Source organism: Salvelinus alpinus, chromosome 7 (genome assembly GCF_045679555.1).
Source record: "Salvelinus alpinus chromosome 7, SLU_Salpinus.1, whole genome shotgun sequence".
Taxonomy (NCBI): Eukaryota; Metazoa; Chordata; class Actinopteri; order Salmoniformes; family Salmonidae; genus Salvelinus; species Salvelinus alpinus.
In genome coordinates, this window is record NC_092092.1 from 72,796,134 (window position 1) to 72,813,665 (window position 17,532).

The following is a 17,532-nucleotide window of genomic DNA, read 5'->3' on the forward strand; positions in this document are numbered from 1 at the left end:
GTTAAGTTTAGGCATTAACTTTAAATTCGTCAGGTTAGGGTTAAGATTCTTAAGGATAGGCATTAACTCTGAATGGTTAAGGTAAAGGTTGAGGTTTGGGATAGGCTTAAAACAAAAATCTATCACTGGATTTTAACATGCAACCTTTGGAATAAGAGGCAGATGCTTTTCCCCATCCACATCAAACTAGCAAAACTGAAACCTACCCTAGTGTCCGGTTTCCACGTCAGCTCCCGACATCCTTAGAAATGGATGGACGTTGAATACTGACTTGCATCATGGGTAACCTGGCTGTTCCGATAAGCTGGGACAGTGTGTGGAAGGAGCGAGGGAGAGAGTGTGTGGAATGCGATAGGGAGAGAGTGTGACGAAGGAGATAGGAAGAGAGTGTGTGGAAGGAGATAGGGAGAGAGTGTGTGGAAGGAGATAGGGAGAGAGTGTGTGGAAGGAGATAGGGAGAGAGTGTGGAAGGAGATAGGGAGAGAGTGTGCGGAAGGAGATAGGGAGAGAGTGTGTGGAAGGAGATAGGGAGAGAGTGTGTGGAAGGAGATAGGGAGAGAGTGTGGAAGGAGATAGGGAGAGAGTGTGCGGAAGGAGATAGGGAGAGAGTGTGTGGAAGGAGATAGGGAGAGAGTGTGTGGAAGGAGATAGGAAGAGAGTGTGTGGAAGGAGATAGGGAGAGAGTGTGTGGAAGGAGATAGGGAGAGAGTGTGTGGAAGGAGATATGGAGAGAGTGTGTGGAAGGAGATAGGGAGAGAGTGTGTGGAAGGAGATAGGGAGAGAGTGTGTGGAAGGAGATAGGGAGAGAGTGTGTGGAAGGAGATAGGGAGAGAGTGTGGAAGGAGATAGGGAGAGAGTGTGCGGAAGGAGATAGGGAGAAAGTGTGCGGAAGGAGATAGGGAGAGAGTGTGTGGAAGGAGATAGGAAGAGAGTGTGTGGAAGGAGATAGGGAGAGAGTGTGTGGAAGGAGATAGGGAGAAAGTGTGGAAGGAGATAGGAAGAGAGTGTGTGGAAGGAGATAGGGAGAGAGTTTGTGGAAGGCGATAGGGAGAAAGTGTGGAAGGAGATAGGGAGAAAGTGTGGAAGGAGATAGGGAGAAAGTGTGTGGAAGGAGATAGGGAGAGAGTGTGTGGAAGGAGATAGGGAGAGAGTGTGTGGAAGGAGATAGGGAGAGAGTGTGTGGAAGGAGATAGGAAGAGAGTGTGGAAGGAGATAGGGAGAAAGTGTGGAAGGAGATAGGGAGAGAGTGTGTGGAAGGAGATAGGGAGAGAGTGTATGGAAGGAGATAGGGAGAGAGTGTGTGGAAGGAGATAGGAAGAGAGTGTGTGGAAGGAGATAAGGAGAGAGTGTGTGGAAGGAGATAGGGAGACAGTGTGTGGAAGGAGATAGGGAGAGAGTGTGTGCAAGGAGATAGGGAGAGAGTGTGTGGAAGGAGATAGGGAGAGAGTGTGTGGAAGGAGATAGGGAGAGAGTGTGTGGAAGGAGATAGGGAGAGAGTGTGTGGAAGGAGATAGGGAGAGAGTGTGTGGAAGGAGATAGGAAGAGAGTGTGTGGAAGGAGATAGGAAGAGAGTGTGTGGAAGGAGATAGGAAGAGAGTGTGTGGAAGGAGATAGGGAGAGAGTGTGTGGAAGGAGATAGGGAGAGAGTGTGTGGAAGGAGATAGGAAGAGAGTGTGTGGAAGGAGATAGTAAGAGAGTGTATGGAAGGAGATAGGGAGAGAGTGTGTGGAAGGAGATAGGAAGAGAGTGTGTGGAAGGAGATAGGAAGAGAGTGTGTGGAAGGAGATAGGAAGAGAGTGTATGTAAGGAGATAGGGAGAGAGTGTGTGGAAGGAGATAGGGAGAGAGTGTGTGTGTACTGTGGGTTCTCTTACTATAGGAATAGGCAGGTCATGGAAATGACAGGTATCATGCAGTTATCTGAACTGCAATCAACTCAGCTTGGACTCTGCTTCACCTCTAACACTTATCCTAAGGACTGAATCAGTTGATAATTGGTAGGTACCTAGGACAGTTTCTACACTGCATTTCATTGGTGCAGCTTTGGTATCATTCAAGCTCCCCAGCACATCCTGAAGATTCCCTTGAAGTTACTCTTCTGCATGATCATTCATTCTGTTCTGCTGTGTTGGTTTTGGGCCTGGGGTTGTGTGAGGACGTATCAGTGCTGTGTGTGTCTGGGACAATAAGCCAGCTGCGTTGGTACAGTAGTCTCTCTCCATCTCAGAGCCTTGATCAACGTCCTCATCTCTTATTTAAGATTGCCTCCGACGCTCCATACGCTGCATAGAGACCAGTGGATTAATCACAATGCAGGGCTGAGTCCCAAAATATGTGCCCTGTTCCCCATAGCCTATAGTGCACTACTTTTGACCAGGGCTCAGGCTAAAAATAGTGCACTAGGAAGTGAATAGGGTGCCATTTGAGAATCACTCCAGATTGTCTATCTATGGGAAGTGAGATGGAATCTTTTCATCTACCACTGGGGAGATGGGACGGAGAGTTGGGGAGGAGTGTAGAGTAGCTACAGGGGGATTTGGTGCGTGTGTCTGCTATGCGTGTGTGTGTGTGGTTTATGTGTGTGTGTATGCTATGTGTGTGTGTGTGTGGGCCAGGGGATTTCAGTCCTATGGGGGGTCACAGTAGCTAGATTAGGGAGTAAGGGAAAGCAGGTGTAGAAAGCCCTTATTCTGCATGCTGAGCAGGGAAAGGATTAGTGTGTGTGTGTGTGTGTGTGTGTGGTGTGTGTGTGGTGTGTGTGGTGTGTGTGTGTGTGTGTGTGTGTGTGTGTGTGTGTGTGTGTGTGTGTGTGTGTGTGTGTGTGTGTGTGTGTGTGTGTGTGTGTGTGTGTGTGTGTGTGTGTGTGTGTGTTAGCCTCCCTGGTACCAGAGGACAGAGTGAAACCTTAAAGTCGTCCAGATTATCTCTCATTAATGCAAATCAGTCTGTTAGAAACCAACTGAAATATGAATGTAGTTACGGAGGACTGTAGTGGACTGTAGTGGGCTGTAGTGGGCTGTAGTGGACTGTAGTGGGCTGTAGTGGGCTGTAGTGGACTGTAGTGGACTGTAGTGAACTGTAGTGGGCTGTAGTGGGCTGTAGTGGATTGTAGTGGACTGTAGTGGACTGTAGTGAACTGTAGGGGACTGTAGTGAACTGTAGTGGACTGTAGTGGACTGTAGTGAACTGTAGTGGACAGTAGTGGACTGTAGTGGACTGTAGTGGACTGTAATGGACTGTAGTGGGCTGTAGTGGACTGTAGTGGGCTGTAGTGGGCTGTGGTGGACTGTAGTGGACTGTAGTGGACTGTAGTGGACTGTAGTGGACTGTTGTGGGCTGTAGTGGATTGTAGTGGACTGTAGTGGACTGTAGTGAACTGTAGTGGACTGTAGTGGACTGTAGTGAACTGTAGTGGACAGTAGTGGACTGTAGTGGACTGTAATGGACTGTAGTGGGCTGTAGTGGACTGTAGTGGGCTGTAGTGGGCTGTGGTGGACTGTAGTGGGCTGTAGTGGACTGTAGTGGACTGTAGTGAACTGTAGTGGGCTGTAGTGGACAGTAGTGGACTGTAGTGGACTGTAGTGGACTGTAATGGATTGTAGTGGGCTGTAGTGGACTGTAGTGGGCTGTAGTGGGCTGTGGTGGACTGTAGTGGACTGTAGTGAACTGTGGTGAACTGTAGTTGACTGTAGTGGACTGTAGTGGACTGTAGTGGACTGTAGTGGGCTGTGGTGGACTGTAGTGGACTGTAGTGGGCTGTAGTGAACTGTAGTGGACTGTAGTGAACTGTAGTGGGCTGTAGTGGACTGTAGTGGACTGTAATGGACTGTAATGGACTGTAGTGGGCTGTAGTTGACTGCAGTGGACTGTAGTGGACTGTAGTGGGCTGTGGTGGACTGTAGTGGGCTGTAGTGGACTGTAGTGGACTGTAGTGGACTGTAGTGGACTGTAGTGAACTGTAGTGGGCTGTAGTGGACTGTAGTGGACTGTAATGGACTGTAATGGACTTTAGTGGGCTGTAGTGGACTGTAGTGAACTGTAGTGGGCTGTGGTGGACTGTAGTGGGCTGTAGTTGACTGTAATGGAGAGGTGTATCCATGAACTAGGGATGCCTTTCTCTCTCTTTCTTGCTCTCTGCATGTTATAGATGGCCGCAGTGTGTGTGTGTGTGTGTGTGTGTGTGTGTGTGTGTGTGTGTGTGTGTGTGTGTGTGTGTGTGTGTGTGTGTGTGTGTGTGTGTGTGTGTGTGTGTGTGTGTGTGTGTGTGTGTGTGTGTGTGTGTGTGTGTGGATCTACATGACTGCGGTACCAGTGCTAGACCCCCAGTGATCCATCACTATGGGAACAGGACCCCAGGGACCAGCAGGTGATTGATAATTGCTCCGCTAATGAACTGTAATTAAGACCTTCATAGATGACCACGTGTGTGTGCGCCCGTCCTTGTGTATGCGCCCGTCCGTATGTGTGCACCCGTCCGTGTGTGTGTGTTTGATTAAGAGCTTCAGAGTAATTAGAACCTTGGGAACCATTCCACAAATATAGTACCTAGGAGTTGAGGGATGTAGAGATATTGAAGGACGATATTGAAGGAAGGAAAAAAGAGAGGTGGATAATGATTAGATTTTTTAGGATCGCCATTAGCCGATGCCATGGCGACAGCTGGTCTTACTGGAGTCCGACACAACGAAAAAGACATTACAGACAAAAGACTTTCAATTTACATACATTTAAAAACATTCACATGTTGTGTGTGTGTGTGTGTGTGCATCTATCAGTTACACAAACATGTCAGTACATACACACGAGTACTTCACATGGGGCGTTGTGTCGTGAGGTTTTGCTTTATTTGTTTTTTGAAAACAGGTTTGCTGTTCACTTGCGCTGTATGAGATGGAAGGTAGTTCCATGCACTCATGGCTCTGTATAATACTGTACATTTCCTTGAATTTGTTCTGGATTTGGGGACTGTGAAAAGACCCCTGGTGGCATGTCTGGTGGGGTAAGTGTGTGTGTCAGTGATGAGTGGAGGTAAAATATGCAAACATTTTGGAATTTCAACACATGCTCATTAATGTTTACTTTACTGTTTATAATGAAAATAAGGGGTGAAGGGGTGAGGAGGAGAGGGAACAGTAAGGAGGGGTGAAGGGGTGAGGAGGAGAGGAAACAGTAAGGAGGGGTGAAGGGGTGAGGAGGAGAGGGAACAGTAAGGAGGGGTGAAGGGGTGAGGAGGAGAGGAAACAGTAGGGAGGGGTGAAGGAGTGAGGAGGAGAGGGAACAGTAAGGAGGGGTGAAGGGGTGAGGAGGAGAGGGAGCAGTAGGGAGGGGTGAGGAGGAGAGGGAGCAGTAAGGAGGGGTGAAGGGGTGAGGAGGAGAGAAAACAGTAAGGAGGGGTGAAGGGGTGAGGAGGAGAGGAAACAGTAAGGAGGGGTGAAGGGGTGAGGAGGAGAGGGAACAGTAAGGAGGGGTGAAGGGGTGAGGAGGAGAGGAAACAGTAGAGAGGGGTGAAGGGGTGAGGAGGAGAGGGAACAGTAAGGAGGGGGGAAGAGGTGAGGAGGAGAGGAAACAGTAGGGAGGGGTGAAGGAGTGAGGAGGAGAGGAAACAGTAAGGAGGGGTGAAGGGGTGAGGAGGAGAGGGAACAGTAAGGAGGGGTGAAGGGGTGAGGAGGAGAGGAAACAGTAAGGAGGGGTGAAGGAGTGAGGAGGAGAGGGAACAGTAAGGAGGGGTGAAGGGGTGAGGAGGAGAGGGAGCAGTAGGGAGGGGTGAGGAGGAGAGGGAGCAGTAAGGAGGGGTGAAGGGGTGAGGAGGAGAGGAAACAGTAAGGAGGGGTGAAGAGGTGAGGAGGAGAGGAAACAGTAAGGAGGGGTGAAGGGGTGAGAAGGAGAGGAAACAGTAAGGAGGGGTGAAGGGGTGATGAGGAGAGGGAGCAGTAGGGAGGGGTGAGGAGGAGAGGGAGCAGTAGGGAGGGGTGAGGAGGAGAGGGAACAGTAAGGAGGGGTGAAAGGGTGAGGATGGAGAGGGAACAGTAAGGAGGAGTGAAGGGGTGAAGAGGAGATGAAACAGTAAGGAGGGGTGAAGGAGTGAGGAGGAGAAGGAACAATAAGGAGGGGGGAAGGAGTGATGAGGAGAGGGAGCAGTAGGGAGGGGTGAGGAGGAGAGGAAACAGTAAGGAGGGGTGAAGGGGTGAGGAGGAGAGGGAGCAGTAGGGAGGGGTGAGGAGGAGAAGGAACAGTAAGGAGGGGTGAAGGGGTGAGGAGGAGAAGGAACAGTAAGGAGCGATTTGACTTTTTGAAGATTCTGTATGTATAAATGGGTAAAGAGGACAGGGTGGAAAGATGGAGAGAGAGGGAGAGATGGAGAGTACTTGAGATGGAGATATGGAGAGATGGAGAGATGGAGAGATGGAGAGATGGAGAGAAGGAGAGAGGGAGAGAAGGAGAGAGGGAGAGAAGGAGAGAGGGAGAGATGGAGAGTACTTGAGATGGAGATATGGAGAGATGGAGAGAGGGAGAGATGGAGAGAAGGAGAGAGGGAGAGAAGGAGAGAGGGAGAGATGGAGAGAGGGAGAGATGGAGAGTACTTGAGATGGAGATATGGAGAGATGGGGAGATGGAGAGAGGGAGAGAGGGAGAGATGGAGAGTACTTGAGATGGAGATATGGAGAGATGGAGAGATGGAGAGAGGGAGAGATGGAGAGAGGGAGAGATGGAGAGTACTTGAGATGGAGATATGGAGAGATGGAGAGAGGGAGAGAGGGAGAGATGGAGAGATGGAGAGTACTTGAGATGGAGATATGGAGAGATGGAGAGATGGAGAGATGGAGAGATGGAGAGAAGGAGAGAGGGAGAGAAGGAGAGAGGGAGAGATGGAGAGTACTTGAGATGGAGATATGGAGAGTAGGAGAGAGGGAGAGAAGGAGAGAGGGAGAGATGGAGAGTACTTGAGATGGAGATATGGAGAGATGGAGAGATGGAGAGTACTTGAGATGGAGATATGGAGAGATGGAGAGATGGAGAGAGGGAGAGAGGGAGAGAGGGAGAGAGGGAGAGAGGGAGAGAGGGAGAGAGGGAGAGAGGGAGAGATGGAGAGTACTTGAGATGGAGAGATGGAGAGATAGAGAGAGGGAGAGAGGGAGAGAGGGAGAGATGGAGAGATGGAGAGAGGGAGAGAGGGAGAGAGGGAGATAGGGAGAGATGGAGAGAGGGAGAGATGAAGAGATGTAGAGATGGAGAGAGGGAGAGATGGAGAGAGGAAGTGAGCAAATGTCAAATTGGCTTTTTACCAAATTACCGTACAACAGACCATGTATTCACCCTACACACCCTAATTGACAACCAAACAAACCAAAACAAAGGCAAAGTCTTCTCATGCTTTGTTGATTTCAAAAAAGCCTTCGACTCAATTTGGCATGAGGGTCTGCTATACAAATTGATGGAAAGTGGTGTTGGGGGTAAAACATACGACATCATAAAATCCATGTACACAAACAACAAGTGTGCGGTTAAAATTGGCAAAAAACACACACATTTCTTCACACAGGGTCGTGGGGTGAGACAGGGATGCAGCTTAAGCCCCACCCTCTTCAACATATATATCAACGAATTGGCGCGGGCACTAGAACAGTCTGCAGCACCCGGTCTCACCCTACTAGAATCGGAAGTCAAATGTCTACTGTTTGCTGATGATCTGGTGCTTCTGTCACCAACCAAGGAGGGCCTACAGCAGCACCTAGATCTTCTGCACAGATTCTGTCAGACCTGGGCCCTGACAGTAAATCTCAGTAAGACCAAAATAATGGTGTTCCAAAAAAGGTCCAGTCGCCAGGACCACAAATTCCATCTAGACACCGTTGCCCTAGAGCACACAAAAAACTATACATACCTCGGCCTAAACATCAGCACCACAGGTAGCTTCCACAGAGCTGTGAACGATCTGAGAGACAAGGCAAGAAGGGCATTCTATGCCATCAAAAGGAACATAAATTTCAACATACCAATTAGGATCTGGCTAAAAATACTTGAATCAGTCATAGAGCCCATTGCCCTTTATGGTTGTGAGGTCTGGGGTCCGCTCACCAACCAAGATTTCACAAAATGGGACAAACACCAAATTGAGACTCTGCATGCAGAATTCTGCAAAAATATCCTCCGTGTACAACGTAGAACACCAAATAATGCATGCAGAGCAGAATTAGGCCGATACCCACTAATTATCAAAATCCAGAAAAGAGCCGTTAAATTCTACAACCACCTAAAAGGAAGCGATTCCCAAACCTTCCATAACAAAGCCATCACCTACAGAGAGATGAACCTGGAGAAGAGTCCCCTAAGCAAGCTGGTCCTAGGGCTCTGTTCACAAACACAAACACACCCCACAGAGCCCCAGGACAACAGCACAATTAGACCCAACCAAATCATGAGAAAACAAAAAGATAATTACTTGACACATTGGAAAGAATTAACAAAAAAACAGAGCAAACTAGAATGCTATTTGGCCCTAAACAGAGAGTATACAGTGGCAGAATACCTAACCACTGTGACTGACCCAAACTTAAGGAAAGCTTTGACTATGTACAGACTCAGTGAGCATAGCCTTGCTATTGAGAAAGGCCGCCGTAGGCAGACATGGCTCTCAAGAGAAGACAGGCTATGTGCTCACTGCCCACAAAATGAGGTGGAAACTGAGCTGCACTTCCTAACCTCCTGCCCAATGTATGACCATATTAGAGAGACATATTTCCCTCAGATTACACAGATCCACAAAGAATTCGAAAACAAATCCAATTTTGATAAACTCCCATATCTACTGGGTGAAATTCCACAGCAGCAAGATTTGTGACCTGTTGCCACAAGAAAAGGGCAACCAGTGAAGAACAAACACCATTGTAAATACAACCCATATTTATGTTTATTTATTTTAACTTGTGTGCTTTAACCATTTGTACATTGTTACAACACTGCATATATATAATATGACATTTGTAATGTCTTTATTGTTTTGAAACTTCTGTATGTGTAATGTTTACTGTTCATTTTTATTGTTTATTTGACTTTTGTATATTATCTACCTCACTTGCTTTGGCAATGTTAACACATGTTTCCCATGCCAATAAAGCCCCTTGAATTGAATTGAATTGAGAGGGAGAGATGGAGAGATGGAGAGATGGAGAGAGGGAGAGATGGAGAGAGGGAGAGAGGGAGAGATGGAGAGATGGAGAGAGGGAGAGAGGGAGAGATGGAGAGAAGGAGAGAGGGAGATAGGGAGATAGGGAGAGAGGGAGATAGGGAGATAGGGAGAGATGGAGAGAGGGAGAGAGGGAGAGATGGAGAGATGGAGAGGAGGTGAGATAGAGAGGGAGAGATGGAGAGAGGGAGAGATGAAGAGATGTAGAGATGGAGAGAGGGAGAGATGGAGAGAGGGAGAGAGGGAGAGATGTAGAGATGGAGAGAGGGAGAGATGGAAAGAGGGAGAGAGGGGGAGTTAGGGAGATAGGGAGAGAGGGAGAGAGGGAGAGATGAAGAGGAGGTGAGATGGGGAGAGAGGGAGAGATGGAGAGAGGGGGAGATAGAGATGGAGAGATGGAGAGATTGAGAGGGGGAGAGAGGGAGAGATGGAGAGATGGAGATATTGAGAGGGGGAGAGGGGGGAGATGGAGAGTTGGAGAGATTGAGAGAGGGAGAGATGGAGAGTGAGGGGGAGAGAGGGATAGATGGATAGAGGGAGATAGATGGAGAGATGGGGAGAGATGGGGAGATGGAGAGATGGAGAGGAGGAGAGATTGAGAGATGGAGAGGAGGAGAGATTGAGAGGGGGAGAGATGGAGAGATGGACAGGAGGTGAGATAGAGAGAGGGGGGAGAGAGGGAGAGATGGAGAGAGGAAGAGATGGAGAGATGGAGAGATGGAGAGAGGGAGAGAGGAAGAGATGGAGAGATGGAGAGAGGGAGAGAGGGAGAAAGGAAGCGATGGAGAGATGGAGAGGAGGTGAGATAGAGAGGGGGAGAGAGGGAGAGATGGAGAGAGGGAGAGAGGAAGAGATGGAGAGATGGAGAGGGGAAGAGATGGAGAAATGGACAGGAGGTGAGATAGAGAGAGGGGGGAGAGAGGGAGAGATGGAGAGATGGAGAGAGGAAGAGATGGAGAGATGGAGAGATGGAGAGAGGGAGAGAGGGAGAAAGGAAGAGATGGAGAGATGGAGAGATAGAGATGGAGAGATGGAGAGAGAGGGGGAGAGATGGAGAGATGGAGAGATGGAGAGAGGGAGAGAGGGAGAGAGGGAGAGAGGGAGAGATGGAGAGAGGGAGAGGGGGAGAGATGGAGAGAGGGAGAGAGGGAGAGAGGGAGAGAGGGAGAGATGGAGAGAGGGAGAGGGGGAGAGATGGAGAGAAGGAGAGAGGGAGAGAGGGAGAGATGGAGAGAGGGAGAGAGGGAGAGAGGGAGAGATGGAGAGAGGGAGAGATGGAGAGATGGAGAGGAGGTGAGATGGAGAGAGGGATAGGGGGAGAGGGGTAGAGAGGGAGAGATGGAGAGATTGAGAGAGAGGGAGAGAGGGAGAGATGGAGAGAGAGGGAGAGAGGGATAAAAGCTGTGTGTTTGTCTGTGGGTCCTCTGGGACTGGGAGCTGACTATAGGAGAATTGATATTCTACCGGATGTGTCTAGGGTAGTTTTACCTTCGTGCGTGCATGTGTGTGCATGGGAAAGAGCTACAGGTATTACCACTCTTTCTTTTACTCTCTTGCTTCTCCTCCTTTCCCCCCCTCTTCTTCTCTTCTTCTCTTCTTCAACCTGAATGCTTTTCCGATGAACATTTCCTCAGTTTCACCTATTCTACAAACCAGAGCTTTTGGGCACATTTCCTTTACCCAAGAGGCGACAAATTAAACAACGCTTTTAAAGAAAATAAACAACATTCTTCTTTTTCATTAGAATTTGTTCGACCTGCTCGATGAAGCAACATTTTATTGCGTTTGTGTTTTTACATTGGATAAAAGTAGAGATTCAGAGCTAGAAAGTGTTATACACCAGTTTGTTTTTATTATTTAACTAGGCAAGTCAGTTAAGAACAAATTCTTATTTACAATGACAGCCAACCAGGGAAGAGTGGGTTAACTGCCTTGTTCAGGGGCAGAACAACAGGTTTTTACCTTGTCATCTCTGGGATTTGATCCAGCAACGTTTCGGTTATTGGCCCAATGCGCTAACCGGATGTCCCGTTGAAGACAGGATCTTATTCCCATTTATATTACAGTATGTTATCCCGTTGAAGACAGGATCTTATTCCCATTTATATTACAGTATGTTATCCCATTGAAGACAGGATCTTATTCCCATTTATATTACAGTATGTTATCCCATTGAAGACAGGATCTTATTCCCATTTATATTACAGTATGTTATCCCATTGAAGACAGGATCTTATTCCCATTTATATTACAGTATGTTATCCCATTGAAGACAGGATCTTATTCCCATTTATATTACAGTATGTTATCCCGTTGAAGACAGGATCTTATTCCCATTTATATTACAGTATGTTATCCCATTGAAGACAGGATCTTATTCCCATTTATATTACAGTAAGTTATCCCGTTGAAGACAGGATCTTATTCCAATTTATATTACAGTATGTTATCCCATTGAAGACAGGATCTTATTCCCATTTATATTACAGTAAGTTATCCCGTTGAAGACAGGATCTTATTCCCATTTATATTACAGTATGTTATCCCGTTGAAGACAGGATCTTATTCCCATTGAAGTAATAACACCACAGGCTACAACAGTACACTCTCTACAATATAACCTTGGTTTAGAGGCCATAACACAAGTCTGTTTATGTGTGTGTGTCGTGTGTGTGTGTGTGTCTCTCCGATCAGGGGCGACTTGTATAGGTTTGTGTAAGATGCTTGCCTGTGTAGAAGACTGAGAAAGAAACAGACTGATACAGATTGCTACATTCATTGTGCCAAATTCTTAGCGATCTGATCATTGATGAAAAGAAAACCAACATTTTGTCAAGTCCCCAGATCTAATCTCGCTTCAACACGTGTACCCAAATATTTTGTTTCCATAAAATAAATGATTCACTGTTTCTGATGACCTAATTCATGTTCATATTTACCATCTAACTCTTAACATGCAGACAGGCGTTTGATAATATTATAGCACCATGTGTGGAAATATGGCCATGGTCTGTCTGCTGGGCTCTACACTGGGCTCTACACTGGGCTCTACTCTGGGCTCTACACTGGGCTCTACACTGGGCTCTACTCTGGGCTCTACACTGGGCTCTACTCTGGGCTCTACACTGGGCTCTACACTGGGCTCTACACTGGGCTCTACACTGGGCTCTACACTGGGCTCTACACTGGGCTCTACACTGGGCTCTACACTGGGCTGAACTGTCTAAACGACCACAAATGGCTTGACTGACATAAAAACGTACACTAAGTTAGAGTTTAGAATTGTAATCAGTTATTGTAAATATTCGTAGGGGCAAATTGGTGTTAGCAACTTCTAAAGCAGTTGTGTAGTATTGTTGTGCTACAGGTGGAGGCACAGCATGAAAGGCACGTTTTTCACTTCAAAGGTATGTTTTAGTTGTATTTATTCTTAATTTATTCAGGGAAAACCCCATTGAGACCAGGGTCTCATTCACAAGGGTGCCCTGATCACAGTAAGACAACAGTAAAATACAATATGAAACAAAACAGTGATCAATGCCACGTGAAATACAATGAAAGTAAAGCACAACACAACATGTAAGAAACACAGTTACATTCCTCAGCTACTGGGTCCTCAATCAATGCTTTCAATTGCCTGAGCAGCACCAGAACATCCGATAGTAATGAGTTTTGGAAATTGTTCCAGCAGTGAGGTGCATCAAAACTAAAACTGAATTCGTCGGAACCTCAAGAGTTAACCAACCCTGTGAACGGGTTTGATAATTCATGTTTTAAACTTAAAAAACAAGTTATTTATGTTGGAAACTTGTGTAGTAGAGCTTTGTAAACAAAAAGGAATAGTGAAGTGATCTATGAGACTTTAATGAGGACCAGCCAACCTTTTGATACAGGATGCAGTGATGAGTATTGAAACTGTCGACTGTGATAAAGCGAAGGGCGACATGGTAGACGCCATCCAAAGGTTTAAGACTAGTGGCTGCTGCATTCTGGTAAATGGTTCCACCATAATAAAAGAACTGGCAGAAAAGTTGACTGTACAATTTGCTTTATTAAGGAGAGGATAAATCTATTTCTAAAAAAGAAGTCCACTTTAAATCGGACCTTTTTAACTAGTTCATCAGTATGTATCCTTGTCAATCCAAAATGCTCAGATATTTATAGGCACCCGAGCGATGGGTGAACCATTCAATGAATAAATATGTAGTCCATCTCAATTGTTTTTGCAGAGAATTTTAGAACATATATTTAGTCTTTCCCAAATGAAAGGGACACTTTGGGATTTTGGCAATGAGCATGCTAGTAGATTCCATAGACTTCCAGTCATTGCACTAATGCTCGTTAGCATTGGCTCGCAAAACTACCTCTAACTTCTCTGGACACAGAGACATAAATGGTATCCACGACTTCATCTCACTCTGGAGAAGTAGAAAAAGGCCCCTATTGCCGAAATCCCGAAGTATCCCTTTAAGTACAAATTTTAAACCAACCAGGGCTTTTTGTAAGGCAACAAAGACAGATTGCAACTCCAACAATGCCTATTCTACAGGTTGGGGCAATGGCATACATAACAGTATTGTCTGCATACAGATTACTATGACAAGTTTTAACAGATACATCGATGTTATGTATGTAAATAGTAAAGAGAAGTGGTCCCAATACTGACTACTGCGGTACACCTTTCCTTACATCTAGGAAACTAGACTTGAGCTCTCAAACCACTTGTAAGAAGCCTGATCCAGGCTTATTTCAGTCAACCTCTGAATGACAATGTGATGGTCAGTGTCAATAAGGCAACACCATGATTTTTATGATCTAAGAAACGTGTGTGTGTGCACGTGTGTGTGTGCACGTGTGTATGTGCACGTGTGTGTGCACGTGTCACGCATTCCTTTCTGATCTACTCTCAGGTTCATTAATAATTCCCTGTCATAATCCCAGATGAAAGTGTGAATGATAAAAAGGGTGATTCTGTCCAGGTCGTGCGCGGTGGAGTGTGTTTTGTCTGTCTTAGCTCCAGTGGAGCGGAGGGTGGTGTCGCCACATGTTCAATCCCAGTGCTAGGCACTCTTCTTTTCATTATAGTATTTTTGTTTAATTTTTACAAACCTTAAACCTAACCTTTACCACTTGGAATGAATGTCTAAACTTGACCCTCAAAGGTTAGTTTTGGTTTGACCAAATGACATCACTGTCTTTGCGCAGTTTCACTGATGGTTGACAGGACGTGTTGACATATTTGGTTATATAGAAGTTTGAAATGGGGGAGGGTAATTCCAGAGTTATTCTTCAGGCTGTGTTGTGGTTTTGATACTTTTCCCCACAGCTATAGATCATAGAATAACTCTCCCCTGCCCTATTATGTTCTGTCCTCTGTCTCTCTCCCCAGGCTGGATACTAAAAATAAACACAGATTTGAGATGTTTGGAAAGGTCCTAAGAACATTGATATATGCCTTCCGCACAAAAAAATGACTAAGAAATAATCATTTGTCCAGTACTGAGTGAGAACTGAAGTAATAGCTCACAATTGTTTACTTTTGTTATTTAACCAGGCAAGTCAGTTAAGCACAAATTCTTATTTACAATGACGGCCTACCCCGGCCAAACCCTAACGATGCTGGGCCAATTGTGCGCCGCCCTATGGGACTCCCAATCACAGCCAATTCTGATACAGCCTGGAATCAAACAAGGGTCTGTAGTGATGCCTCTAGCACTGAGATGCAGTGCCTTAGACCGCTGTGCCACTCAGGAGCACCTAAAATACATGCGGCGCCCCGGTGAGCAAGAATGGGAATCTTGCATGATACCACTACCCCAGCGGTGCAAATGAGCTAGCAACCCGTGAGAGTAATATGAATACTGATGATACCTAGCACATTGTTTTCAGTGATTGTTTCAAGCCTTTCCCAAACCATGCCTAGACTGTTAACCTTTGAGTTGTTTCTGTTGTAACCCTGTAACAACGCAAAATGTGCCAACGCAAAATGTTAATCCGTAAATAGGTTGAATTTCGAAGGGAAACTATGAGATCTTGTTGCTCTCCCTCCCCCTGACTTCTCATCCCTTTGTTTCCCAATTAGTTCATGATATTCTCCTCTGGTCACCTTCATTTCACTCAAGCTTTGGCATCTCTCTCACTCTCCTTCCTTGAGTGCAAGGTTGTCAAAACATCACCATGGTGACAGACACGATTGCTTCATTCCCCTTAATCTGTTCAGTCTTCCCCTCACTCTCAAGCCTCTCTGTTTTAGCTGCTGTGTGAATGGGTATTTGTTTCAGAGTGTTCATGTGTGTGTGTACTCTCTGGAGAAGTCCATCTAGAAAGTCTGCAGTCAGTGTTCCATTTGTTTACCAAGGCCAGAGACCATGAAGGGGAAATGTTCGCTAACTGGTGTCTGTGTGTGATGGGCCTGGAGAAGTCATTTAGGCCCAGTATCGGCCTGTCGCCTACCTGTCACCGTGACTACAGAGGTGTCAGATGAGATGTGTGTCCGGTCAAGCGAGATGTGATATGTGTTGGGTCAGGCCCATCACACAGCATGCAAGCAGACAGACAGGAGACATTTATAAGACCAGCGATGGACCGGTGGCGGATTTATCAAATCAGTCACTGCTAGAATGTAGTGTGTGTGTGTGTGTGTGTGTGTGTGCGTGCGTGCGTGCGTGCGTGCGTGCGTGCGTGCGTGCGTGCGTGCGTGCGTGTTTTAAAACCAACAGTCTAATTCTTAAGGCAGGTTGCCTATTCTGAATACACTGGGTGAGGTAGGAGCTGATATTCTGAATACACTGGGTGAGGTAGGAGCTGATATTCTGAATACACTGGGTGAGGTAGGAGATGATATTCTGAATACACTGGGTGAGGTAGGAGCTGATATTCTGAATACACTGGGTGAGGTAGGAGCTGATATTCTGAATACACTGGGTGATGTAGGAGCTGATACTCTGAATACACTGGTTGAGGTAGGAGCTGATATTCTGAATACACTGGGTGAGGTAGGAGCTGATATTCTGAATACACTGGGTGAGGTAGGAGATGATATTCTGAATACACTGGGTGAGGTAGGAGCTGATATTCTGAATACACTGGGTGAGGTAGGAGCTGATATTCTGAATACACTGGGTGAGGTAGGAGCTGATATTCTGAATACACTGGGTGAGGTAGGAGCTGATATTCTGAATGCACTGGGTGAGGTAGGAGCTGATATTCTGAATGCACTGGGTGAGGTAGGAGCTGATATTCTGAATGCACTGGGTGAGGTAGGAGCTGATATTCTGAATGCACTGGGTGAGGTAGGAGCTGATATTCTGAATGCACTGGGTGAGGTAGGAGCTGATATTCTGAATACACTGGGTGAGGTAGGAGCTGATATTCTGAATGCACTGGGTGAGGTAGGAGCTGATATTCTGAATACACTGGGTGAGGTAGGAGCTGATATTCTGAATACACTGGGTGAGGTAGGAGCTGATGTTCTGAATGCACTGGGTGAGGTAGGAGCTGATACTCTGAATACACTGGGTGAGGTAGGAGCTGATATTCTGAATACACTGGGTGAGGTAGGAGCTGATATTCTGAATACACTGGGTGAGGTAGGAGGTGATATTCTGAATACACATCTATACACATGAAAAAGAAAGTAGAATGTAAACAATATTTTTGGTTAGTCACGTTGGATACTGTGACGCACAGATAACAGAAGTAAAGGGATAAAAGCGGGAGAGTTCTTTTAGAAGGTACTCTGAAACTCAGAGGAACTGGAAGACAAACTCAGGTATTTAACATCAAGCATACACATGTATAGAGATCTATAGTGCCCCAAATCCTGTTTAACATAGACAGTAGACTGATATATAGGGGTCTCTACACATCTCTCTGGCTCAGAGGCGCCTGCAATTAAAGGAACAGTTAAGAAACAGGGTAATTATAGGGACAGTTATCAAACAGGGCAATGAAAGGAACAGTTAACAAACAGGGCAATTATAGGGACAGTTAACAAACAGGGGAATTAAAGGGACAGTTAACAAACAGGGGAATTAAAGGGACAGTTAACAAACAGGGCAATTAAAGGAACAGTTAACAAACAGGGCAATTATAGGGACAGTTAACAAACAGGGCAATGAAAGGAACAGTTAACAAACAGGGCAATTAAAGGAAAAGTTAACAAACAGGGCAATTATAGGGACAGTTAACAAACAGGGCAATTAAAGGAACAGTTAACAAACAGGGCAATTAAAGGAACAGTTAACAAACAGGGCAATTAAAGGGACAGTTAACAAAAAGGGCAATGAAAGGGACCATTAACAAACAGGGCAATTAAAGGGACAGTTAACAAACAGGGGAATTAAAGGG

The 17,532-nt window shown here is 46.2% G+C and overlaps 1 protein-coding gene across 1 annotated transcript; it reads right to left on the minus strand.

The window, feature by feature from the left end:
• Positions 1-4,636: 4,636 nt before the first annotated feature.
• LOC139581921 (neurogenic locus Notch protein-like) lies at positions 4,637-16,799 on the minus strand. The gene is made up of 2 exons (XM_071412115.1): positions 15,925-16,799; positions 4,637-4,667 (listed from the first exon to the last, which is right to left on the minus strand). The coding sequence occupies exons 1-2, from the start codon at positions 16,797-16,799 to the stop codon at positions 4,637-4,639; spliced, it is 906 nt and encodes a 301-aa protein (XP_071268216.1).
• Between the last annotated feature and the right edge of the window lie 733 nt (positions 16,800-17,532).

Bases quoted from the DNA above. Each gene is read 5' to 3' on its own strand.
- LOC139581921 (XM_071412115.1), bottom strand. From the start codon at position 16,799: ATGTGTATTCAGAATATCACCTCCTACCTCACCCAGTGTATTCAGAAT. The intron at 4,668-15,924 runs GCAACCTGCCTT...GTCGGACTCCAG, and splicing joins ACCCAGTGTATTCAGAATAG to TAAGACCAGCTGTCGCCATG.